Genomic DNA, 26765 nt, shown 5'->3' with positions numbered 1-26765 from the left:
GTTCTCGGACTGCACGGACTGCGGAGTGTTTCATTTCTTATTTTGGACTCAAATGTTAAGGTCTAGACAGCTCCGGCTCTGACCTTTGCAGCTGCTTCAAATATCTGCAAAATGCCACGAGGCTTTTCCTTTAGTCAGCAGCACTGCAGAGGTGTAGTACAGAGCTGCAGATGTCAAAACCAGGTGTAGTACAGAGCTGCAGATGTAAAACCAGGTGTAATACAGAGCTGCAGATGTAAAACCAGGTGTAGTACAGAGCTGCAGATGTCAAAACCAGGTGTAGTACAGAGCTGCAGATGTCAAAACCAGGTGTAGTACAGAGCTGCAGATGTCAAAACCAGGTGTAGTACAGAGCTGCAGATGTCAAAACCAGGTGTAGTACAGAGCTGCAGATGTAAAACCAGGTGTAGTACAGAGCTGCAGATGTAAAACCAGGTGTAGTACAGAGCTGCAGATGTAAAACCAGGTGTAGTACAGAGCTGCAGATGTAAAACCAGGTGTAGTACAGAGCTGCAGATGTAAAACCAGGTGTAATACAGAGCTGCAGATGTAAAACCAGGTGTAGTACAGAGCTGCAGATGTAAAACCAGGTGTAGTACAGAGCTGCAGATGTAAAACCAGGTGTAGTACAGAGCTGCAGATGTAAAACCAGGTGTAGTACAGAGCTGCAGATGTAAAACCAGGTGTAGTACAGAGCTGCAGATGTAAAACCAGGTGTAGTACAGAGCTGCAGATGTCAAAACCAGGTGTAGTACAGAGCTGCAGATGTCAAAACCAGGTGTAGTACAGAGCTGCAGATGTAAAACCAGGTGTAGTACAGAGCTGCAGATGTAAAACCAGGTGTAGTACAGAGCTGCAGATGTAAAACCAGGTGTTGTACAGAGCTGCAGATGTAAAACCAGGTGTAGTACAGAGCTGCAGATGTAAAACCAGGTGTAGTACAGAGCTGCAGATGTAAAACCAGGTGTAGTACAGAGCTGCAGATGTCAAAACCAGGTGTAGTACAGAGCTGCAGATGTCAAAACCAGGTGTAGTAAAGAGCTGCAGATGTAAAACCAGGTGTAGTACAGAGCTGCAGATGTCAAAACCAGGTGTAGTACAGAGCTGCAGATGTCAAAACCAGGTGTAGTACAGAGCTGCAGATGTAAAACCAGGTGTAGTACAGAGCTGCAGATGTAAAACCAGGTGTAATACAGAGCTGCAGATGTAAAACCAGGTGTAGTACAGAGCTGCAGATGTCAAAACCAGGTGTAGTACAGAGCTGCAGATGTCAAAACCAGGTGTAGTACAGAGCTGCAGATGTCAAAACCAGGTGTAGTACAGAGCTGCAGATGTCAAAACCAGGTGTAGTACAGAGCTGCAGATGTAAAACCAGGTGTAGTACAGAGCTGCAGATGTCAAAACCAGGTGTAGTACAGAGCTGCAGATGTAAAACCAGGTGTAGTACAGAGCTGCAGATGTAAAACCAGGTGTAGTACAGAGCTGCAGATGTAAAACCAGGTGTAGTACAGAGCTGCAGATGTAAAACCAGGTGTAGTACAGAGCTGCAGATGTAAAACCAGGTGTAGTACAGAGCTGCAGATGTCAAAACCAGGTGTAGTACAGAGCTGCAGATGTCAAAACCAGGTGTAGTAAAGAGCTGCAGATGTAAAACCAGGTGTAGTACAGAGCTGCAGATGTCAAAACCAGGTGTAGTACAGAGCTGCAGATGTCAAAACCAGGTGTAGTACAGAGCTGCAGATGTAAAACCAGGTGTAGTACAGAGCTGCAGATGTAAAACCAGGTGTAATACAGAGCTGCAGATGTAAAACCAGGTGTAGTACAGAGCTGCAGATGTCAAAACCAGGTGTAGTACAGAGCTGCAGATGTCAAAACCAGGTGTAGTACAGAGCTGCAGATGTCAAAACCAGGTGTAGTACAGAGCTGCAGATGTCAAAACCAGGTGTAGTACAGAGCTGCAGATGTAAAACCAGGTGTAGTACAGAGCTGCAGATGTCAAAACCAGGTGTAGTACAGAGCTGCAGATGTAAAACCAGGTGTAGTACAGAGCTGCAGATGTAAAACCAGGTGTAGTACAGAGCTGCAGATGTAAAACCAGGTGTTGTACAGAGCTGCAGATGTAAAACCAGGTGTAGTACAGAGCTGCAGATGTAAAACCAGGTGTAGTACAGAGCTGCAGATGTAAAACCAGGTGTAGTACAGAGCTGCAGATGTCAAAACCAGGTGTAGTACAGAGCTGCAGATGTCAAAACCAGGTGTAGTACAGAGCTGCAGATGTCAAAACCAGGTGTAGTAAATAGCTGCAGATGTAAAACCAGGTGTAGTACAGAGCTGCAGATGTCAAAACCAGGTGTAGTACAGAGCTGCAGATGTCAAAACCAGGTGTAGTACAGAGCTGCAGATGTAAAACCAGGTGTAGTACAGAGCTGCAGATGTAAAACCAGGTGCAGTACAGAGCTGCAGATGTAAAACCAGGTGTAATACAGAGCTGCAGATGTAAAACCAGGTGTAGTACAGAGCTGCAGATGTAAAACCAGGTGTAGTACAGAGCTGCAGATGTAAAACCAGGTGTAGTACAGAGCTGCAGATGTAAAACCAGGTGTAGTACAGAGCTGCAGATGTAAAACCAGGTGTAATACAGAGCTGCAGATGTAAAACCAGGTGTAGTACAGAGCTGCAGATGTCAAAACCAGGTGTAGTAAAGAGCTGCAGATGTAAAACCAGGTGTAGTACAGAGCTGCAGATGTCAAAACCAGGTGTAGTACAGAGCTGCAGATGTAAAACCAGGTGTAGTACAGAGCTGCAGATGTAAAACCAGGTGTAGTACAGAGCTGCAGATGTAAAACCAGGTGTAGTACAGAGCTGCAGATGTAAAACCAGGTGTAATACAGAGCTGCAGATGTAAAACCAGGTGTAGTACAGAGCTGCAGATGTAAAACCAGGTGTAGTACAGAGCTGCAGATGTAAAACCAGGTGTAGTACAGAGCTGCAGATGTAAAACCAGGTGTAATACAGAGCTGCAGATGTAAAACCAGGTGTAGTACAGAGCTGCAGATGTAAAACCAGGTGTAGTACAGAGCTGCAGATGTAAAACCAGGTGTAGTACAGAGCTGCAGATGTCAAAACCAGGTGTAGTAAAGAGCTGCAGATGTAAAACCAGGTGTAGTACAGAGCTGCAGATGTAAAACCAGGTGTAGTACAGAGCTGCAGATGTCAAAACCAGGTGTAGTACAGAGCTGCAGATGTCAAAACCAGGTGTAGTACAGAGCTGCAGATGTAAAACCAGGTGTAGTACAGAGCTGCAGATGTCAAAACCAGGTGTAGTACAGAGCTGCAGATGTAAAACCAGGTGTAGTACAGAGCTGCAGATGTCAAAACCAGGTGTAGTAAATAGCTGCAGATGTAAAACCAGGTGTAGTACAGAGCTGCAGATGTCAAAACCAGGTGTAGTACAGAGCTGCAGATGTCAAAACCAGGTGTAGTACAGAGCTGCAGATGTAAAACCAGGTGCAGTACAGAGCTGCAGATGTAAAACCAGGTGTAATACAGAGCTGCAGATGTAAAACCAGGTGTAGTACAGAGCTGCAGATGTAAAACCAGGTGTAGTACAGAGCTGCAGATGTAAAACCAGGTGTAGTACAGAGCTGCAGATGTAAAACCAGGTGTAGTACAGAGCTGCAGATGTAAAACCAGGTGTAATACAGAGCTGCAGATGTAAAACCAGGTGTAGTACAGAGCTGCAGATGTCAAAACCAGGTGTAGTAAAGAGCTGCAGATGTAAAACCAGGTGTAGTACAGAGCTGCAGATGTCAAAACCAGGTGTAGTACAGAGCTGCAGATGTAAAACCAGGTGTAGTACAGAGCTGCAGATGTAAAACCAGGTGTAGTACAGAGCTGCAGATGTAAAACCAGGTGTAGTACAGAGCTGCAGATGTAAAACCAGGTGTAATACAGAGCTGCAGATGTAAAACCAGGTGTAGTACAGAGCTGCAGATGTAAAACCAGGTGTAGTACAGAGCTGCAGATGTAAAACCAGGTGTAGTACAGAGCTGCAGATGTAAAACCAGGTGTAATACAGAGCTGCAGATGTAAAACCAGGTGTAGTACAGAGCTGCAGATGTAAAACCAGGTGTAGTACAGAGCTGCAGATGTAAAACCAGGTGTAGTACAGAGCTGCAGATGTCAAAACCAGGTGTAGTAAAGAGCTGCAGATGTAAAACCAGGTGTAGTACAGAGCTGCAGATGTAAAACCAGGTGTAGTACAGAGCTGCAGATGTCAAAACCAGGTGTAGTACAGAGCTGCAGATGTAAAACCAGGTGTAGTACAGAGCTGCAGATGTCAAAACCAGGTGTAGTACAGAGCTGCAGATGTAAAACCAGGTGTAGTACAAGGAACAGAATCAGACGCTAAGAGAAACCGTATGGAATCATAACTGAGGACACGTAAAATCGTTTCTCCTTCTCAGTTTATGGACGGGCCTCGTGTTCTGCGCTGACTCATGATCGGTGCAGGGTCGAAATGTGAAAACATAAAAAACCTGGTTATCATGCCCAATGTTTTTGTAACTAAGATGAAATCCGCATTACAATTATTATCATGAGCAATAATTATTTGAACTCGTTTGCCACGTATCTGGAGACGCAGGTAAATCATGTTTATGGAATTTGAAATTAATACTTTACTCACCCTCTCTTTAAGAGTGAGTAGAGTACGAGACAAAAATGTACAAATGCAATCAATAAAAAAATGAAATAAAAAATTTAACAGAAAAATAGTAATATTTAAAAAACACTGAGAAGGTAAGATATTATTTCACTGTAAAGCAAACACAAAAACTCAAGATCAATAACATAATAATAATAATGATCATAATAATAATGATGATGATGACAATAATAATAAATCATGCAATGAATATGTTAATATGACAACAAACATTAGAGGCAAAGCTATCTACATCTTCAAAAGTTACATAAAACTACCTTATTATTTGTTAAAATTCTGTTAAAATTAACTATTCTTTCAAAAAATTGTGCGCTCACTCCATTGTTGGGGCCCATGTGTTGCTCAGCGATGCCCAGGAAGTTCTGCAGTGGAGTCCTTCCACCTGTAACAAAACACAAACAAATCAAACGTAGATACCTTTAAACTTTTAAAAGCATTTAACCGTTGCCGTCATTTACTGTAAATTATCACCGAATCATTCTTTGCTGGATCTTGACAACATTCAGTCACAGCGTCCGACCTCATCCCAGTTTAATTCAGGATTTATGAATTACGTTCCATGTTTGTTCAGGTAAATTTAACCAGAATCGTTTATTCACTTCGTAAAACACAATAAAAAGCGACGAGTGTGTTTATTTCATCAGTGCGAACTCGCCGTCACCTCTAAACTGACAGATAAGTGCTGCATAGAGGTTACGCCGCCTATGGGTCCATCGCGGTACTGCTCTGCCTGGAATGATCCACAGTACGGCATTAAACTCAATGGAGACAAGCAGGTGAAGCCACTAGGCCAAGGTACGGGTCAGATCTGTGGAGAGGCGAACCTGCTCACAGTAAGTACCCTTTTTTTCTAGATATTTTTGAGCCGTAAAAATACCTGCAATCGAATACCTGCTCAGTTTAATGCCATACTGCGTAATATTCTAGCATGTGGCGTACCCTCCTGCGGGAAAGTTACATAGTGCACCTTTAAAAGAGTGCATTTACCTTTGGTTTTGTTCTTGTTTTGGTCCGACAGATGGTCCGTCCTGGTTCTGGTGATCAGCTCCACGTTGGACGCTGCGTAAACCTTCAGCACGAGAAGAAAAGAGGAGACGTACTTTAAATATAAATTCAAACCAAACACTTTATTCATTCCGAATGTCTTCAGCGGGCAGTTCTGGTTCTGGAGCGGAGCCACAGAAACGGCCGATTTCGAGGTTCTGGAAGTACATTTCACACATGTTTTTTACAGAGACAAAATGAGACAAGAACATAAACTCAATTTAGGACAGAATAACAAGTGTGAGTGCATCCTATATGTTTGGAACCTTCATGATTGCTACTCAGCTACGTAACTAATGACCACCAAGACGTATCTAACCCTAACCCTTTTATTTAAATTCTGGTTAAAAAATGTACAAATTTTTAAGTTTTTGGGATTGACAATAACCATATTATGGACATTAGTTATTATATGTAGCGGGTTAGCCTCCAACATGCCTTTTAATTCTTAATATTCATATTTTTCTGTCGGGAAAACTAACTTTACTGATCCACAAGCACCCATTATTATTACAATACAACAAAATAACAATATAATAGAAATATAGACAAAAAAAGGGAGAAAAAGTGTGTGAATATTTATAAATAAATATAAAATAAATTAAATGTAATTAAAGCAGCAAACAGCAAATTACTACAAAATAAGTCAAAACATACAGATTTATATATGTGCATTTAGCAAAAACAAAACAATGTATTATAAATATAAAGTATTTCTAGGTCATATACAAGGTGAAGAAACAGAAAATGTACATAATTTGAAATAATTATTCATCTAAATTCCTCACAATGTCTTCTACAGCACAGACTTTGGGCGATCCTGACTCGAGCTGCGGTAATTGACGGGGAAACTCTCATCAAACATTCAGTGGCGTCCCGTAATAGAACGGACGAGCTCCACAGCGAGGGTCCAAAAAAGGGAGCTTTGTATTCGTCACTCTCGATCCGCGGAGTAGAAAATAGCGGCGTTTCGGTCGGTGTTATTTTACAAAAGGAGTCGTTTTAAACAGCGTTGACGGATGGAGCCGACATGTCACTTTGATGCCTTCAGGAGGTCAGAAAAAACGAATGGGCTCGAAGATAAAAGCCTGAGGCAAAAGAGATACTGCAGCAGAGTACGGATACATGGAATAACTCATGACACTGTTAGCACTGAATAAATTACCTCTTGATTTAATGTACAAAAAAAGTATTGGCTGCTATTATCACCCTACGACAGCTAAAGGAGCGCTCACACTGCAGCGTCAAACTGTCTCTGTGGTGCTTTTTGAGAGTTTCTGTGGTGTGTTTGGAGCGTTTCTTTTGGAGCGTTTCTGTGGTGTGTTTGGAGCGTTTCTGTGGTGTGTTTGGAGCGTTTCTATGGTGTGTTTGGAGCATTTCTGTGGTGTGTTTGGAGCGTTTCTGTGGTGTGTTTGGAGCGTTTCTGTGGTGTGTTTGGAGCGTTTCTGTGGTGTGTTTGGAGCGTTTCTGTGGTGTGTTTGGAGCGTTTCTACGGTGTGTTTGGAGCATTTCTGTGGTGTGTTTGGAGCGTTTCTGTGGTGTGTTTGGAGCGTTTCTACGGTGTGTTTGGAGCATTTCTGTGGTGTGTTTGGAGCATTTCTACGGTGTGTTTGGAGCATTTCTGTGGTGTGTTTGGAGCATTTCTGTGGTGTGTTTGGAGCGTTTCTGTGGTGTGTTTGGAGCGTTTCTTTTGGAGCGTTTCTGTGGTGTGTTTGTAGTGTTTCTGTGGTGTGTTTGGAGCGTTTCTGTGGTGTGTTTGTAGTGTTTCTGTGGTGTGTTTGGAGCGTTTCTGTGGTGTGTTTGGAGCGTTTCTGTGGTGTGTTTGGAGCGTTTCTGTGGTGTGTTTGGAGCGTTTCTGTGGTGTGTTTGGAGCATTTCTACGGTGTGTTTGGAGCGTTTCTGTGGTGTGTTTGGAGCGTTTCTGTGGTGTGTTTGGAGCATTTCTACGGTGTGTTTGGAGCGTTTCTGTGGTGTGTTTGGAGCGTTTCTGTGGTGTGTTTGGAGCGTTTCTGTGGTGTGTTTGGAGCATTTCTACGGTGTGTTTGGAGCGTTTCTGTGGTGTGTTTGGAGCGTTTCTGTGGTGTGTTTGGAGCGTTTCTTTTGGAGCGTTTCTGTGATGTGTTTGGAGCGTTTCTGTGGTGTGTTTGTAGCGTTTCTGTGGTGTGTTTGGAGCGTTTCTGTGGTGTGTTTGGAGCGTTTCTGTGGTGTGTTTGGAGCGTTTCTGTGGTGTGTTTGGAGCGTTTCTGTGGTGTGTTTGGAGCGTTTCTGTGGTGTGTTTGGAGCGTTTCTGTGGTGTGTTTGGAGCGTTTCTGTGATGTGTTTGGAGCATTTCTACGGTGTGTTTGGAGCGTTTCTGTGGTGTGTTTGGAGCGTTTCTGTGGTGTGTTTGGAGCGTTTCTGTGGTGTGTTTGTAGCGTTTCTGTGGTGTGTTTGGAGCGTTTCTGTGGTGTGTTTGTAGCGTTTCTGTGGTGTGTTTGGAGCGTTTCTGTGGTGTGTTTGGAGCGTTTCTGTGGTGTGTTTGGAGCATTTCTACGGTGTGTTTGGAGCGTTTCTGTGGTGTGTTTGGAGCGTTTCTGTGGTGTGTTTGGAGCGTTTCTTTTGGAGCGTTTCTGTGATGTGTTTGGAGCGTTTCTGTGGTGTGTTTGTGGCGTTTCTGTGGTGTGTTTGGAGCGTTTCTGTGGTGTGTTTGGAGCGTTTCTGTGGTGTGTTTGGAGCGTTTCTTTTGGAGCGTTTCTGTGATGTGTTTGGAGCGTTTCTGTGGTGTGTTTGGAGCGTTTCTTTTGGAGCGTTTCTGTGGTGTGTTTGTAGTGTTTCTGTGGTGTGTTTGGAGCGTTTCTGTGGTGTGTTTGTAGCGTTTCTGTGGTGTGTTTGGAGCGTTTCTGTGGTGTGTTTGGAGCGTTTCTGTGGTGTGTTTGGAGCGTTTCTGTGGTGTGTTTGGAGCGTTTCTGTGGTGTGTTTGGAGCGTTTCTGTGGTGTGTTTGGAGCGTTTCTGTGGTGTATTTGGAGCGTTTCTGTGGTGTGTTTGGAGCGTTTCTGTGGTGCGTTTGGAGCGTTTCTGTGGTGTGTTTGGAGCGTTTCTGTGGTGTGTTTGGAGCGTTTCTTTTGGAGCGTTTCTGTGGTGTGTTTGGAGCATTTCTACGGTGTGTTTGGAGCGTTTCTGTGGTGTGTTTGGAGCGTTTCTGTGGTGTGTTTGGAGAGTTTCTGTGGTGTGTTTGGAGCATTTCTACGGTGTGTTTGGCGCGTTTCTGTGGTGTGTTTGGAGCGTTTCTGTGGTGTGTTTGGAGCGTTTCTGTGGTGTGTTTGGAGCGTTTCTGTGGTGTGTTTGGAGCGTTTCTGTGGTGTGTTTGGAGCATTTCTACGGTGTGTTTGGAGCGTTTCTGTGGTGTGTTTGGAGCGTTTCTGTGGTGTGTTTGGAGCGTTTCTTTTGGAGCGTTTCTGTGATGTGTTTGGAGCGTTTCTGTGGTGTGTTTGGAGCGTTTCTGTGGTGTGTTTGGAGCGTTTCTGTGGTGTGTTTGGAGCGTTTCTGTGGTGTTTGGAGCGTTTCTGTGGTGTGTTTGGAGCGTTTCTGTGGTGTGTTTGGAGCGTTTCTGTGGTGTGTTTGGAGCGTTTCTTTTGGAGCGTTTCTGTGATGTGTTTGGAGCGTTTCTGTGGTGTGTTTGTAGCGTTTCTGTGGTGTGTTTGGAGCGTTTCTGTGGTGTGTTTGGAGCGTTTCTGTGGTGTGTTTGGAGCGTTTCTTTTGGAGCGTTTCTGTGATGTGTTTGGAGCATTTCTACGGTGTGTTTGGAGCGTTTCTGTGGTGTGTTTGGAGCGTTTCTGTGGTGTGTTTGTAGCGTTTCTGTGGTGTGTTTGGAGCGTTTCTGTGGTGTGTTTGTAGCGTTTCTGTGGTGTGTTTGGAGCGTTTCTGTGGTGTGTTTGGAGCGTTTCTGTGGTGTGTTTGGAGCATTTCTACGGTGTGTTTGGAGCGTTTCTGTGGTGTGTTTGGAGCGTTTCTGTGGTGTGTTTGGAGCGTTTCTTTTGGAGCGTTTCTGTGATGTGTTTGGAGCGTTTCTGTGGTGTGTTTGTAGCGTTTCTGTGGTGTGTTTGGAGCGTTTCTGTGGTGTGTTTGGAGCGTTTCTGTGGTGTGTTTGGAGCGTTTCTGTGGTGTGTTTGGAGCGTTTCTGTGGTGTGTTTGGAGCATTTCTACGGTGTGTTTGGAGCGTTTCTGTGGTGTGTTTGGAGCGTTTCTGTGGTGTGTTTGGAGCGTTTCTGTGGTGTGTTTGTAGCGTTTCTGTGGTGTGTTTGGAGCGTTTCTGTGGTGTGTTTGGAGCGTTTCTGTGGTGTGTTTGGAGCGTTTCTGTGGTGTGTTTGGAGCATTTCTACGGTGTGTTTGGAGCGTTTCTGTGGTGTGTTTGGAGAGTTTCTGTGGTGTGTTTGGAGCGTTTCTTTTGGAGCGTTTCTGTGATGTGTTTGGAGCGTTTCTGTGGTGTGTTTGTAGCGTTTCTGTGGTGTGTTTGGAGCGTTTCTGTGGTGTTTGGAGCGTTTCTGTGGTGTGTTTGGAGCGTTTCTGTGGTGTGTTTGGAGCGTTTCTGTGGTGTGTTTGGAGCGTTTCTTTTGGAGCGTTTCTGTGATGTGTTTGGAGCGTTTCTGTGGTGTGTTTGGAGCGTTTCTTTTGGAGCGTTTCTGTGGTGTGTTTGTAGTGTTTCTGTGGTGTGTTTGGAGCGTTTCTGTGGTGTGTTTGTAGTGTTTCTGTGGTGTGTTTGGAGCGTTTCTGTGGTGTGTTTGGAGCGTTTCTGTGGTGTGTTTGGAGCGTTTCTGTGGTGTGTTTGGAGCGTTTCTGTGGTGTATTTGGAGCGTTTCTGTGGTGTGTTTGGAGCGTTTCTGTGGTGTGTTTGGAGCGTTTCTGTGGTGTGTTTGGAGCGCTTCTGTGGTGTGTTTGGAGCATTTCTACGGTGTGTTTGGAGCGTTTCTGTGGTGTGTTTGGAGCGTTTCTGTGGTGTGTTTGGAGCGTTTCTGTGGTGTGTTTGGAGAGTTTCTGTGGTGTGTTTGGAGCATTTCTACGGTGTGTTTGGAGCGTTTCTGTGGTGTGTTTGGAGCGTTTCTGTGGTGTGTTTGGAGCGTTTCTTTTGGAGCGTTTCTGTGATGTGTTTGGAGCGTTTCTGTGGTGTGTTTGGAGCGTTTCTGTGGTGTGTTTGGAGCGTTTCTGTGGTGTGTTTGGAGCGTTTCTGTGGTGTTTGGAGCGTTTCTGTGGTGTGTTTGGAGCGTTTCTGTGGTGTGTTTGGAGCGTTTCTGTGGTGTGTTTGTAGCGTTTCTGTGGTGTGTTTGGAGCGTTTCTGTGGTGTGTTTGGAGCGTTTCTGTGGTGTGTTTGGAGCGTTTCTTTTGGAGCGTTTCTGTGATGTGTTTGGAGCGTTTCTGTGGTGTGTTTGTAGCGTTTCTGTGGTGTGTTTGGAGAGTTTCTGTGGTGAGTTTGTAGTGTTTCTGTGGTGTGTTTGGAGCGTTTCTGTGGTGTGTTTGGAGAGTTTCTGTGGTGAGTTTGTAGTGTTTCTGTGGTGTGTTTGTAGTGTTTCTGTGGTGTGTTTGGAGCGTTTCTGTGGTGTGTTTGGAGCGCTTCTGTGGTGTGTTTGGAGCGTTTCTGTGGTGTGTTTGGAGCGTTTCTGTGGTGCGTTTGGAGCGTTTCTGTGGTGTGTTTGGAGCGTTTCTGTGGTGTGTTTGGAGAGTTTCTGTGGTGTGTTTGTAGTGTTTCTGTGGTGTGTTTGGAGCGTTTCTGTGGTGCGTTTGGAGCGTTTCTGTGGTGTGTTTGGAGCGTTTCTGTGGTGTGTTTGGAGTGTTTCTGTGGTGCGTTTGGAGCGTTTCTGTGGTGTGTTTGGAGCGTTTCTGTGGTGTGTTTGGAGCGTTTCTACGGTGTGTTTGGAGCGTTTCTGTGGTGTGTTTGGAGCGTTTCTGTGGTGTGTTTGGAGCGTTTCTGTGGTGTGTTTGGAGCGTTTCTGTGGTGTGTTTGGAGCGTTTCTGCGGTGTGTTTGGATCGTTTCTACGGTGCGTTTGGAGCGTGACTGCGGTGCGTTTGTAGCGTTTCTGTGGTGTGTTTGGAGCGTTTCTTTGGTGCGTTTGGAGCGTTTCTGTGGTGTGTTTGGAGCGTTTCTGTGGTGCGTTTGTAGCGTTTCTGTGGTGTGTTTGGAGCGTTTCTTTGGTGCGTTTGGAGCGTTTCTGTGGTGTGTTTGGAGCGTTTCTGTGGTGCGTTTGGAGCGTTTCTGTGGTGCGTTTGGAGCGTTTCTGTGGTGTGTTTGGAGCGTTTCTCTGGTGTGTTTGGAGCGTTTCTGTCTGCGGTGCGTTTGTAGCATTTCTGTGGTGCGTTTGGAGCGTTTCTGCGGTGTGTTTGGAGCGTTTCTGTGGTGTGTTTGGAGCGTTTCTGTGGTGTGTTTGGAGCGTTTCTGCGGTGTGTTTGGAGCGTTTCTGAGGTGTGTTTGGAGCGTTTCTGTGGTGTGTTTGGAGCGTTGCTGCGGTGCATTTGGAGCGTTTCTGCGGTGTGTTTGGAGCGTTTCTACGGTGCGTTTGGAGCGTGACTGCGGTGCGTTTGTAGCGTTTCTGTGGTGTGTTTGGAGCGTTTCTGTGGTGTGTTTGGAGCGTTTCTGTGGTGTGTTTGGAGCGTTTCTGTGGTGTGTTTGGAGCGTTTCTGCGGTGTGTTTGGAGCGTTTCTACGGTGCGTTTGGAGCGTGACTGCGGTGCGTTTGTAGCGTTTCTGTGGTGTGTTTGGAGCGTTTCTTTGGTGCGTTTGGAGCGTTTCTGTGGTGTGTTTGGAGCGTTTCTGTGGTGCGTTTGTAGCGTTTCTGTGGTGTGTTTGGAGCGTTTCTTTGGTGCGTTTGGAGCGTTTCTGTGGTGTGTTTGGAGCGTTTCTGTGGTGCGTTTGGAGCGTTTCTGTGGTGCGTTTGGAGCGTTTCTGTGGTGTGTTTGGAGCGTTTCTCTGGTGTGTTTGGAGCGTTTCTGTCTGCGGTGCGTTTGTAGCATTTCTGTGGTGCGTTTGGAGCGTTTCTGCGGTGTGTTTGGAGCGTTTCTGTTGTGTGTTTGGAGCGTTTCTGTGGTGTGTTTGGAGCGTTTCTGCGGTGTGTTTGGAGCGTTTCTGAGGTGTGTTTGGAGCGTTTCTGTGGTGTGTTTGGAGCGTTGCTGCGGTGCATTTGGAGCGTTTCTGCGGTGTGTTTGGAGCATTTCTACGGTGCGTTTGGAGCGTGACTGCGGTGCGTTTGTAGCGTTTCTGTGGTGTGTTTGGAGCGTTTCTTTGGTGCGTTTGGAGCGTTTCTGTGGTGTGTTTGGAGCGTTTCTGTGGTGCGTTTGGAGCGTTTCTGTGGTGTGTTTGGAGCGTTTCTGTGGTGCGTTTGGAGCGTTTCTGTGGTGTGTTTGGAGCGTTTCTCTGGTGCGTTTGGAGCGTTTCTGTGGTGTGTTTGGAGCGTTTCTGTGGTGTGTTTGGAGCGTTTCTGTGGTGTGTTTGGAGCGTTTCTGTCTGCGGTGCGTTTGTAGCATTTCTGCGGTGTGTTTGGAGCGTTTCTGTGGTGTGTTTGGAGCGTTTCTGCGGTGCGTTTCTGCGGTGCGTTTCTGCGGTGCGTTTGTAGCGTTTCTGCGGTGCGTTTGTAGCGTTTCTGCGGTATGTTTGGAGCGTTTCTGTGGTGTGTTTGGAGCGTTTCTGTGGTGTGTTTGGAGCGTTTCTGGGGTGCGTTTGTAGCGTTTCTGCGGTGTGTTTGGAGCGTTTCTGCGGAGCGTTTCTGCGGTGCGTTTGTAGCGTTTCTGCGGTGCGTTTGTAGCGTTTCTGTGGTGTGTTTGGAGTGTTTCTGCGGAGCGTTTCTGCGGTGCGTTTGTAGCGTTTCTGCGGTGCGTTTGTAGCGTTTCTGCGGTGTGTTTGGAGCGTTTCTGTGGTGTGTTTGGAGCGTTTCTGTCTGCGGTGCGTTTGTAGCATTTCTGCGCTGTGTTTGGAGCGTTTCTGTGGTGTGTTTGGAGCGTTTCTGCGGTGTGTTTGGAGCGTTTCTGCGGTGTGTTTGGAGCGTTTCTGTGGTGTGTTTGGAGCGTTGCTGCGGTGCATTTGGAGCGTTTCTGCGGTGCGTTTGGAGCGTTTCTGCGGTGCGTTTGGAGCGTTTCTGCGGTGTGTTTGTAGCGTTTCTGCGGTGTGTTTGTAGCGTTTCTGCGGTGTGTTTGGAGCGTGACTGCGGTGCGTTTGTAGCGTTTCTGTGGTGTGTTTGGAGCGTTTCTTTGGTGCGTTTGGAGCGTTTCTGTGGTGTGTTTGGAGCGTTTCTGTGGTGCGTTTGTAGCGTTTCTGTGGTGTGTTTGGAGCGTTTCTTTGGTGCGTTTGGAGCGTTTCTGTGGTGTGTTTGGAGCGTTTCTGTGGTGCGTTTGGAGCGTTTCTCTGGTGCGTTTGGAGCGTTTCTGTGGTTTGTTTGGAGCGTTTCTCTGGTGTGTTTGGAGCGTTTCTGTCTGCGGTGCGTTTGTAGCATTTCTGTGGTGCGTTTGGAGCGTTTCTGCGGTGTGTTTGGAGCGTTTCTGTGGTGTGTTTGGAGCGTTTCTGTGGTGTGTTTTGAGCGTTTCTGCGGTGTGTTTGGAGCGTTTCTGAGGTGTGTTTGGAGCGTTTCTGTGGTGTGTTTGGAGCGTTGCTGCGGTGCATTTGGAGCGTTTCTGCGGTGTGTTTGGAGCATTTCTACGGTGCGTTTGGAGCGTGACTGCGGTGCGTTTGTAGCGTTTCTGTGGTGTGTTTGGAGCGTTTCTTTGGTGCGTTTGGAGCGTTTCTGTGGTGTGTTTGGAGCGTTTCTGTGGTGCGTTTGGAGCGTTTCTGTGGTGTGTTTGGAGCGTTTCTGTGGTGCGTTTGGAGCGTTTCTGTGGTGTGTTTGGAGCGTTTCTCTGGTGCGTTTGGAGCGTTTCTGTGGTGTGTTTGGAGCGTTTCTGTGGTGTGTTTGGAGCGTTTCTGTGGTGTGTTTGGAGCGTTTCTGTCTGCGGTGCGTTTGTAGCATTTCTGCGGTGTGTTTGGAGCGTTTCTGTGGTGTGTTTGGAGCGTTTCTGCGGTGCGTTTCTGCGGTGCGTTTCTGCGGTGCGTTTGTAGCGTTTCTGCGGTGCGTTTGTAGCGTTTCTGCGGTATGTTTGGAGCGTTTCTGTGGTGTGTTTGGAGCGTTTCTGTGGTGTGTTTGGAGCGTTTCTGGGGTGCGTTTGTAGCGTTTCTGCGGTGTGTTTGGAGCGTTTCTGCGGAGCGTTTCTGCGGTGCGTTTGTAGCGTTTCTGCGGTGCGTTTGTAGCGTTTTTGTGGTGTGTTTGGAGTGTTTCTGCGGAGCGTTTCTGCGGTGCGTTTGTAGCGTTTCTGCGGTGCGTTTGTAGCGTTTCTGCGGTGTGTTTGGAGCGTTTCTGTGGTGTGTTTGGAGCGTTTCTGTCTGCGGTGCGTTTGTAGCATTTCTGCGCTGTGTTTGGAGCGTTTCTGTGGTGTGTTTGGAGCGTTTCTGCGGTGTGTTTGGAGCGTTTCTGCGGTGTGTTTGGAGCGTTTCTGTGGTGTGTTTGGAGCGTTTCTGCGGTGCGTTTGGAGCGTTTCTGCGGTGCGTTTGGAGCGTTTCTGCGGTGTGTTTGTAGCGTTTCTGCGGTGTGTTTGGAGCGTTTCTGCGGTGTGTTTGGAGCGTTTCTGTCTGCGGTGCGTTTCTAGCATTTCTGCGGTGCGTTTGTAGCGTTTCTGCGGTGCGTTTGTAGCGTTTCTGCGGTGTGTTTGGAGCGTTTTTGCAGTGAGTTTGGAGCGTTTTTATTGTGCATTTTGAGTTTTGAGTGTTTTTGCAATAAGTTATTAGTGTTTTTGCCGTAAGTTTAAAGCATTTTTGCTGTAAGTTTTGAGCATTTTTGCAGTGTGAATCTTGCATTTTGAGTCTCGGATATGGCGTGTCCAGGACGTTTGAGACACTCTGGTCGCTCTGGACACTCTGGACGCTTTTGGCGGCTTGCCTTGAGTAAATACATCTGAAGTTTACGGTGCAGGAAACTCAAATCATTTAATGTTGTTTTTTCATTTGAAGAGTTACACACGGTGGGAAGTGAAACCAAAACTTTTACACAAGCAAGAGTACACAATCAAATTACTCGAGTAAAGTATGGTGTCTGAAAACTACTCACAAGACATGAAACTACCGGTACATGTCAACCTTTCCATTCAATTATTTTTATCAAAAAAAGTAAATCGTTTACATTTTAATTAGAACTATTCAAACTATATACGTTCATTTAACATAAGATATTTAAGTAGAAAAAGGTAGCAGTTTAAAATGGGCCACCATTTCTTTTTCATTAAATCACTGTATCGCTTTAAAAATGCCATCTGGGACTGAATGTCGTGTTCGCTGCAGCTCATGTGTCATTATTCAACATGGCCTCCGAAGCCACAGAAGGCCTAAAATAACTCAAGTGTTACTGGAGAAACCTCAAAATGAAGTGGACTTTCTGGAAACAACTCAAACTAAGGCAGCTGTAGCGTGTCTCTTTAACTTCACCTTGGCTTCATATCCGTTCACCATCTCCATCTTCTCGCTCTTCCAGCCCAGAATACCCGACTTATTCCTGGAAAAGCAACAAAACGGGTCACAATCACCCACAGCAAAATACAAAATAATCAAGTGAATGTAATGTTTTCTTCACTTTCTTGTTCCAAAGTCTGGCAGTAAACGCATCTAGCTTACATTTCATCAGTTAGAGGTGTGTTTATTGTGTGTAAAAGCTTGTAAAAACACGCACTCTCTTTGTGTGTTGGCTCGCCTCTCCACAGATCTGACCTGCATCACCTGCTTGTCTCATCAACACATTTAATGCCGTACGGCTGAACATGTGCCGCTTTAACAAGTTTCCCCTACACCATTCTCTCTATTGAACACAATGTTAAGTAAATAATGATAAACTGACTGTATACAACATGAGCTGATATTTTTAATTGAAAAGTAAGTTTAGTATTTTTGTATTTGTTCTGCCCAATTCAAACTGAAGCCGTTCCTGAACCAAACAATAGGCAGGACTCTTTATAAAGCTGTTTTTTACCTCTAATGCCTGATTTCAAGTCAAGATTTTCTTTGGTAAATACAGTAAATGAAGGAGTAAAACTGCTGCTGAAGGTGTCGGATTGACCGGCTCAAGCGAATTTCACCAAAAATGAGTTGTAATAAAGTAAAAAAAAGTCCACGTAGAATACATATAAAAGTCCTATTACATTTTCTTTCATTTATTTATTTATTTTTGTGTGTCTTTGGTGTAGAAACTGACCCTGATTCAGCCCAGAATGGTTGATTTGAAAATAAAAATAGGTGGGTTACAGCTTTCTTTTGATATTTGACACTTTAGTTAAGTTTGTCTGTTTTTTATCTGCTGGTGGGCAAAATGGAATAAATTAAGACATGCATTGCATTTACTTCTGTGAGCTTTTAACCCCCTATCCCCGCCCACTTCCCTCCGAGTGACACTTGAGGGGTTCAAAACATGTCACAGAGCTGCTTTTCATCTATAAAAACATCTAAAATTGCTTGTTACAGCGAAATATCACAGTTCTGAAGTTTTGAACAGGAAGTTAGTGGATCAGTTTCTGTTATTAAGTCAATATTACGGTTTATAGTGAACAGAATGTAAAATTATGATCTGCATATGCTATAGTTTCATACTAAATGCCAGAAAAACAGCATAATATGTCTTCTGTAACAAATCTGATGCATTTAGGTGCATTGTCTCATACAAATCTGAAAGCATGCTCGCGATTTCTTGCAAAGACGGAGCAATATTTTGCCGTTTGTGACTTGAAATGTTTGTCTATTAATATGTTTGTTTGCTCCGCTAAGGCAGCAGAGCGAAGGCCTCGTGTGTGACGGGCGCAGGTGCATTTGCCCGTGTGCGGCCCACGAAGCTCCATAAATACATTACAGGAGCGCGGTCACGAGCCAGACAAACAACAGGAACAGGTTCAGGTTCAGACACGGTTCAGACAGGACGATTTGCACACCTCACGCTCCAAACGCGGTCGTGCTAGTGTTCACTTCCTGTAGCTGTCACTGTCTGCGCGTCAATTCAATCCAATAATACTTTGTAGGTATTGATGTCATGTTGTTCTGTTTCCATTTAAGGCCGTGTATATTGTAGAAAAGTAAAAATATATCACAAAAACGTAAAGAAAAGGTTGAATTTTTACTTGCCATTAACAAATTGATCATGATTATTTACATCTTATGAGTGAATTTATATTGCTTTGGCTTTAGTAGGCCCGGTCATTCCTCAATTTGAGTTATTTACTGAATAATGAAAATGATTATCTGTCAGTTGTAGCCTTGTTATTGCCGTTCATTTAAGTTAAATAAGTTTAATATTGTTTGTTTTTAGATGTGAAATATCGTACCGTTGTAATCACCCAACAAATAAAGTCAGTTTTACCTCGATGTTTCTCTGGTCTGTTCTGTTTGCTCAGGTTTATTAGAGATGTTATATTTTCACAAATGTCAAACTCATATTTAACGAAAAATATACATTAAAGCGCAAAAGATTTAATATGTAGATTGACCAATGTGACTTTTTTCATGGTGAAAGAAGTCGATATTTGGACCAATATTTAGGACAAATTTTCATAATTTTACCCAAACAACAAACTCAATTACTGGCAAAACTGCACTGTTCTGAAAAATAAAATAACCTCAACTAATAATAAATATGTACTAAATAATACATTTAAAAAGATGTTTTAACACATTTCTGTTGCACATTCTGTACAAATGTATTATTTTCTCTATGGTCCTGCCCAGCTTTTTTATTCATTTAATTTTTCTTCTTGTTTTTTTTTGTTTTATGTATGTTTTTGTTGTTTCATGTTTAAAAAATACATAGTAAAAAAAATTATGATAATAATAATCGGATCACAGAGTGAGAATCCTACAAATATTGCCCGTCAGTGCTTTTAAATGTAGTTTAGTCATAATTTTTCTGAAATGTTTTTACTTTTTCACTTTGCACCCTTGAAAAACATATTTCGATCTCAATGTTTCACCTGGTAACAGTAAATAAAGGTCAATATATAAACAAAACAGGCTTTTGTCTATTCATCTATATCAACTTCCTGTTTATAGGCGACATTCTGAGCACTTTTGATCTATCGTTTCGAATTATTAATTGCTATGGCAACGCCGCTAAGGTTAGAAGAATTCACTGCAGCCACACTTAATCTGCGGCGACGCGGCCCTGACCTCTCGAAGGCGATGTTGCGTGTGTCCAGCTGAGTGGTGACGACGGGCGCAGACAGCCTGGCCGCCACCTGCTCGTCGCTGGGCACGGCGGCCCCGAGGAGCCCCAGGGCGCCCCCCGTCCCGCAGCAGGCGCCGCCGCTGCCCCGTCTCACAGGCAGAGAGCCCAGGGACGAAACGCGCAGGGTCTCGCAGAAAACCAGCCGCCGGTCGTGGTCCACCTCCATCACCTCTGCACTCGAGTCTGGAGGAAGAGGACAGATTCAGTCAGGAAACGCAGATAAAAGTAAAGGGCTGATGATAAAACTTGTAGTAGAAATGCATTTGCAGTCAGGACAGACGTCTTAAAGGTACGCTATACGCTTTCTGCTGGTCACTTTGCCTGGAATGTTCCACAGTACGGCAATAAACTCATCTATCTTGCATTTGTTTAATGACATGCCTTTTTATTGCCTTGATAAACGTGGATTTCGGCCTCTCCACAGAGCTTGAATCACCTGCCTTTCTGGAGTTTAATGCCATATTGTGAAACATTCTAGGCAAAGCAATATAACATCCCCAAAAAGGAGAAAGCAAACTAGAAAAATTGCACCTTCAAATAGAAGAGTTTGATTTAATTGTCGATGAGGTATCTTGTTTTTACGATTGTTAATTTATTGAACAGAAGGGACAATTAGAACCAACACACACTGAGATGCTTTTGCTTTATTTATTTGTGTACAATATTTATTTGCCATTTCTTTTGCATTTTTTGGAACTTTTCTGTACTTTGGTTTTGGTCATTTGATTGTTACAGTTGTAAAGCACAGCAGAGTTACATTTTGCATGAACGGTGCTATACAAATAACTCTTGATTGATTGATTGATTGATTGATTGATAGATTGATTTTCTATGAGAAGTACAGTCTGAGGAAAGAACTGCTGTCGTCTCACACCCAACTCACTTTCCCTCCTCACAAACTTCTCGTCTCATTTTGACAGGAGTATGCAGAAAGCGTTCAGCGTGTCGATGCGTGTATGGCCTTGCTCTTACAATGGCGGCGGCATAAAACAGTGGCGTTGTTTATTGTCCGAGAGGAAATGCCCTTCTTCTATTGTCGTTTTGAAATAACAAATAACGTGCAATAATATGAAATGCAAACCTATGTTAAACGAATTGAAAAATGGTATAAACGTAAGACAAAATGAGTGATTTCTAGACCCCGCACAGGTCTCTTCTGCGACAGAGGTAAGTGGAGCGAGGAGGGGAGCTATAAATACATGGAGGTGGGTGAACGAGGGGGAGCGGCTGACGAGCTGAGACAGAAGGGTAAGAAAACTGTAAACTGTAGAAACACCAAAACATGGGGGGGAAAGCAATATCTACAATTTGGAAAAACTATTTAGCAAATTATCTTAGTATTAATTCACCTCAAGTGCTTTTCCACTTCTCAAATCATATGAGCAACAGTAAAGTAGCAGTAATAGCAGTAGTAAAGTAGTAATGGAACAGTGACAGAGGTAATAATAGACGTAGCAGCAGTAGTAGTAGTAGTAGCAGTAGTAGTAGTAGTAGTAGTAGTAGTAGTAGTAGTAGTAGCAGTAATAGCAGTAGTAAAGTAGTAATGTAACAATGACAGAGGTAATAATAGAAGTAGTAGTAGTAGTAGTAGTAGTAGTAGTAGTAGTAGTAGTAGTAGTAGTAGTAGTAGTAGTAGTAGTAGTAGTAATAGCAGTAGTAAAGTAGTAATGTAACAATGACAGAGGTAATAATAGAAGTAGTAGTAGTAGTAGTAGTAGTAGTAGTAGTAGTAGTAGTAGTAGTAATAGTAGTAGTATTAGTAGTAGTAAAGTAGTAATGTAACAGTGACAGAGGTAATAATAAAAGTAGTAGTAGTAGTAGTAGTAGTAGTAGTAGTAGTAGTATTAGTAGTAGTAGCAGTAATAGCAGTAGTAAAGTAGTAATGTAACAGTGACAGAGGTAATAATAAAAGTAGTAGTAGTAGTAGTAGTAGTAGTAGCAGTAGTAGTAGTAGTAGTAGTAGTAGTAGTAGTAGTAGTAGCAGTAATAGCAGTAGTAAAGTAGTAATGTAACAATGACAGAGGTAATAATAGAAGTAGTAGTAGTAGTAGTAGTAGTAGTAGTAGTAGTAGTAGTAGTAGTAGTAGTAGTAGTAGTAGTAGTAGTAGTAATAGCAGTAGTAAAGTAGTAATGTAACAATGACAGAGGTAATAATAGAAGTAGTAGTAGTAGTAGTAGTAGTAGTAGTAGTAGTAGTAGTAGTAGTAGTAGTAGTAGTAGCAGTAATAGCAGTAGTAAAGTAGTAATGTAACAATGACAGAGGTAATAATAGAAGTAGTAGTAGTAGTAGTAGTAGTAGTAGTAGTAGTAGTAGTAGTAGTAGTAGTAATAGTAGTAGTAGTAGTAGTAGTAGTAGTAGTAGTAGTAGTAGTAGTAGTAGTAGTAGTAGTAGTAGTAGTCCAGATCAACAGGTTATATTAGTGTGCATATTTTTTGTGGTGAGCTGGTTTACATAAACGTTCGATTTTCTCATATACAAACTTTTATTTGTTTTCCCTAACAAACCGCTTGCAATCCTGCGATCAAGTACTTTCCTTTGTACTTTCCCCTTGAGGATCAAAACAAAGGATTTTTTTCAGCCACATAATTTGAGCCAAATTGAGTTTTTAGTCTCCAGACTCCAGATCTTCAGGCGTCAATGTTATGTCATGTTATCAACGTTATTAACAGAAATATAATACAACACACTCAATTTACTGTCTTCCAACTGCGCGCACAAGTTGTCTAGAAAAGTATATTTTCCTGTATGACAACGCGAATAGAAGTCACTAGCTTCATTGCTACCAATAAACCATACAATGAAAAAGGTGTTTTTTTTTCCAGAAAACCTTGAAAAACAACTTAAGCATTCATGCAAAGTCGTTAACGTTTTGCAAGCTTTTTGGTGCATTTTCTTGAAAAGTGAACAAAATAACGACGTCTGTTGTGTCTGTCTTTTCAAAGATGTTTGGACAGGGCAGTAAACAGCAGAAATAAGGGGTAAAAGTGCAAAGAGACATTCAGTAACGTGTCCAAGGCGTGAATCGTGCTGTTTTTTTCCCATCAAACTTAAGGAGGGACTTTTCCCTGACCTTGTCCCCTGAAGATGAAGCTGCGGTTGCCCCGTTGCCAGGTCATCTGCTCGAAGCCGGTCAGAGTAGTGTCCACACGCAGGTTCTGCCCGCTCTTCCACACCCGGTACGTGTCACTGGGGCAGATCCGAGAGACCAGGGGCACTGGGGGCACAGGGACACATCAGCGCTGCTACTGCCAAGGAAGTAAAAGCAGTAGTAAAAGCAGTAAAAATAAGTAGCAGCGGTAGTAGTAAGGTTTTCAAATGAATCAGAAATCACATGATCAATACTCAAACTAGTATCGAAAATAGATCATTTCTCATTCGAAGTATTGACAGTATTTTTTTTTAACTTTATCAAAACTAGTATAAAAGCACTTTTATTTTGTGCTGAAAATTACAATTAAAGGACGTGCTTTTGTACAACACAGTGGGAAAAGTAGAAAAAGGACACGTACTATATTCTAAAAAAGCACCTGAACAGCTATTTTGCTTTATCGTTACAATTCAGATCGACAAAGCCACTAACTTCATGCTTGTCGTTCACTTTAAACGCATTTATTAAGCTTTATAAAAACACGTATTGACCCGTTTAGCCTTCTTAGACCTTTCAGACGGGAGGATTCCACTCGCTCCACGTTTCAAACCCGTCCGGGAGCGTGAACATTGAGAGAAGACTGTAATCTGATGCGCAAAACTATTACAAAAATCCTCAAGGTCTAAACTACATGGACTACAATTTGTAAGTTGCAAAGGAGATTACGGTAGCTAAATAACTGCCGTCCTTATTTAATATTTAAATAAGCGATTTTATTATACATCTCGCAGCCTCACGGCATTGGCAATTTGAAAGATTTTAGAAGAACTGCGCAAAGTCTTTAAAATGTAGTTAAATCTCCAAATTTCTCTTTCCAAAACCTGCAATATTTGGTAACGAATGCTAAGTTCCCAGAGGACGTTGTGATCTGCTTGGGTCATGGATCATATCATTTACTATCGCCAATAAAACTTCACATCAGCGCTGTTATTTAGTTAGTGCTCCACTGGACTTGGCGTGTCAGCAGAAACATACACAATTAGCCCACTTTAAACACGTTGGGTCGTGATGGTTTCCGGAGCCCAAACTCTTTAACGCTGAAAGCCAAAGAGAATAGAGGAGAACGCGCAGATAGTCAGCGTCCGAGGAAAGCAGAGAAAGGATCCCCAGGGCTTGATCACGATGATATTAGCTCGCTCCCTCCCTGTACTGCCTCGCACACGTGGGACGAATAATATCGACCCGTCTGCTTTTACGATGGCAAAAGAGCAGCAATTTGATGGTTTAATCCGATTTGAGGGAAACGGGTTTAAGCACGAATACACTGCAAAACAACGAAAGCCTCATCTGTTTAATTCAGTGTGTACGCCTCGTTTGGAGAGGTTTTGACTGTTTTTTATTATTCTGCATTATTTTTGCATGTTAAAATGGTTGTTTTATTAAATTGTAAAATATTAAATCACAGATAAATACTGACTAACTAATTTTGTACATCTTAAAAAAAAAAACTGAATGCAACTCAAGATGATCATTCTGAAATAGTGCTTGTAAATTATATATCGCAGTACAGTATACAACGGCCCAAACTATGAAAAAAGTGCGACTTATAGTTAGGAAAATACGTTATAAGATAAGATAAGCCTTTATTTGTCCCACAATTGGGAAATTTCAGTGTTGCAACACACAGTAGGTACAGAAGTAAATAATAAAAAAACAGATAACTTAAAAAAACTCTTAAGCTCTTATAAAAACAACTCTAATAAAAATAGATAATAAGAAAAATAGTAACACTCTTATTAACAGCTGTTATATGGACAGAGTATACAACATAATGCATGATATCAGTCCATCATGCAAGACAATAAACAATAAAGATACAACAAATAGTAGTAATGAAGTCAACATGTATAATTGAACGTAAATGCAGCGGTGCACAGTGATGTTTTAGCACAGATATAAAAGCAGATCTTATTTGTTGACGAGGAGCACAGGGACTAAACACCGCCTCGAACCGCTCGGTCAGGACTCTTGGGACACGGGACAAGCCCGTCCCGGAGGACCTGAGCGCCCTTTCTCTGTCAACTGGAACAAGCACGTCTTGCATATATTTAGTGTATATGTGGCGACTTGTACAACAGAAGTAGAATTTTAAAGTCACTTCCTTTACGAAACTGGCGTAATGTGATCCATTTTCCTAGTATTTGGACTCTTATGGGTTTTTTTTTTGGCTGAGACCTGTAAATATGCCATTACAATAATCAAACATCTTAAAAATAAAAGCATGTACAAGTTTTTCCAAGTTGTGTTTAGTAATGTTTAACTCGGGCTGTTTTTACTACATTTTTTTTCTTTTCTTTCAATAAAATCTGAAAAACTGAACCAATTTATCCAATTATCCCCTAGTATAAAACACTAATACATGAAATAATACTCATGAGATCTTGTAGAGCTACATGTACAAGTTTTTCTAAGTCTTATTTAGTAATGTTTAACTCTTTGTTGTTTTATTTTATTTTAGTTCAATAAAATCTGAAAAAATAACCAATCATCCTCTGTATAAAACACTAATAAATGAGATAATACTCATGAGATCTTGCAGAACTACATGTACCAGTTTTTCCAAGTCTTGTATAGTAATGTTTAACTCTTTGTTGTTTTTACTACTTCTTATTTTCATTTTAGTTCAATAAAATCTGAAAAAATAACCAATTATCCCCTGTATAAAACACTAATAAATGAGATAATATTCATGAGATTAAGTGAGACTACACACCTTACCAGCACACATAGTTATGAATACAACATGATATTACTTCTGCCATGTATTCCCGTCTTATTATTACAAAAGCAAGTGGACTCACCCCAACTGGTGAACTCCCATTTCATCTCCACGTAGAAGTCCTGGGCCTGCGAAGAGACCGAGGGAGACAAATGGGGAGGAATATTGACTTTGATGAAGGGGAAATAGTTTGGAGATAGAACGTGATGAATTGGTCGACGGGCGCAAAAAGCCAGTGAATTAATGCGGTGTTTGTGTGGCGGGGGGACTGGCACTAAAGCGCTGCGTGTGGGTTATAATAGATGAGACAGATTATAGACAGAAGATGCAGTGGGGGCCGCATACATTTGGCACTTCTAAACTGTGAGGACGCATCGACTCCTGTTAAGTTTGCACGCGGTTTGAGGCTCACGGCGATTTTAAAGGCGCACTATGTAACCTTTTTTGTTGCGGCGACGTCGCTGCTTTGCCTGGAATGTTTCACAGTATGACGTTTAACTTTTCTAGCTTGCGTTTGTTCAAATTTCAGGTGATTTTGTTTTGGAAAACTTGCCTTGAAAGACATGAATTCTTGCTATGAACGTGGTCACTTCTCCACAGATCGGACCTGTAACTTGTCTCCATGGAGAAAAATAATTTAAGGCAAAGCAATAACATAACATCTCCATTAGGGTTGTGCTAAACTAGATTGTGATGCTTAATTTGGTGATACAGCATGTTATGGGCTGCCATATTGATGTATCCACTATTTTTTGTTATATCTATTACATTTGTGACATTTGTGTGTAAAGTTTTGAGAAAATAAACTTATTTATGCAATACATTTTGACATTTTAATGATTGCGATGTGTATTTCATATTGACTTTACGCAGATAGTGATTTAAAAAAAAAAATACTGTTGTTAAAATGTATTTGGTTCTAAATATTGCATAATATCATGTTCAATAATCGATTGTCGCATGTATTCCCAAATAGCAATAATATTGTATCGTAAGCCATGTATTGTGTAACATATTGAGTCGTGAGGGACCCTAATCTCCATGGAGACAAGCTGGTAACGTACCCTCTGCCGGAAAAGTACACAGTATACCTTTAAAGGAGACATGTCATGCTAAATCGACTTTCTTGAACTTGTCACCATATAACAGCTCAGCCTCATATTTGAGTATTTTACAGCAGTGAAAATAATCTGAAATTGTTCATGAAAAGTGTTGAATTGAGTTGATGTATCAGTTCATATAAAATAGAGTGCGCAAACAGATTGTCCCTCTTGCATGTGCACATCATCTCTGTCCGTCATCGTCTTTTCTTTGTGAGGTCCCTGCATCAGCGCTGCTCTGGAAACTGCATGACTCACGGGTTCCAGCGACGGGGGAACTTAAACAGCAACAGTGATTCCCCCGTGTGTGTGTGTGTGTGTGTGTGTGTATGAACCCCCACCTGACTGAGTCTCTCCAGGAGGATGGGGATGCCCGCCAGTCTCTTAGCAGTCCTCTGGTAGTCCCGGTAACGCAGCACCAGACGCACCAAATCAGGGTCCCGTGTGCTCACCGCCTCCTGCAACACTGGACGGAGATGAGAGACGCAGTCAATTATTAGAATCAAAATGCAAACTTTGAAATGTATGTAAAATGTGTATGTTTTGTGGTAAAAAAAAAAGAAAAGAAAAGAAAGCAATTCAGTTAGCTGTGATAACTATGGTGTTCCTCAGGTTTTTGTTCTAGGGCCTGTGCTTTTTGCCTTATATACACTGCCTGTCGCCACAGATAAAAAGGGGCACACGATCTAATATTTGGTAGGACCGCCTTCAGCTTTTATTCCAGCACACTTAGATTCAATGGGCTTCTGCAGTATTAAAATATTTATTTCCATACAGCGTTGCATTAT

The 26765-nt window shown here is 42.9% G+C and overlaps 1 protein-coding gene across 1 annotated transcript in view; it reads right to left on the bottom strand.

The window, feature by feature from the left end:
• Positions 1-26765, bottom strand: part of ankrd13b (ankyrin repeat domain 13B) — a 79642-nt gene that overhangs the window by 29317 nt on the left and 23560 nt on the right. The window contains exons 3-9 of the mRNA XM_072454986.1: positions 26319-26443; positions 24960-25005; positions 22081-22224; positions 18952-19192; positions 16237-16303; positions 5714-5795; positions 5044-5108 (exon numbers count right to left, since the gene is read on the bottom strand). Coding sequence (XP_072311087.1) covers positions 5044-5108; positions 5714-5795; positions 16237-16303; positions 18952-19192; positions 22081-22224; positions 24960-25005; positions 26319-26443 — 770 coding nt within the window. The remainder of the gene's footprint in view (positions 1-5043; positions 5109-5713; positions 5796-16236; positions 16304-18951; positions 19193-22080; positions 22225-24959; positions 25006-26318; positions 26444-26765) is intronic.

The sequence above is a fragment of the Eucyclogobius newberryi genome, unplaced genomic scaffold, assembly GCF_026437365.1.
Source record: "Eucyclogobius newberryi isolate DKJ021-1_F unplaced genomic scaffold, fEucNew1.0.hap1 SCAF_10, whole genome shotgun sequence".
NCBI classification, from domain to species: domain Eukaryota; kingdom Metazoa; phylum Chordata; class Actinopteri; order Gobiiformes; family Gobiidae; genus Eucyclogobius; species Eucyclogobius newberryi.
The sequence above is the reverse complement of the archived record's forward strand: the minus strand, read 5'-3'. Positions and strand labels throughout refer to the sequence as shown.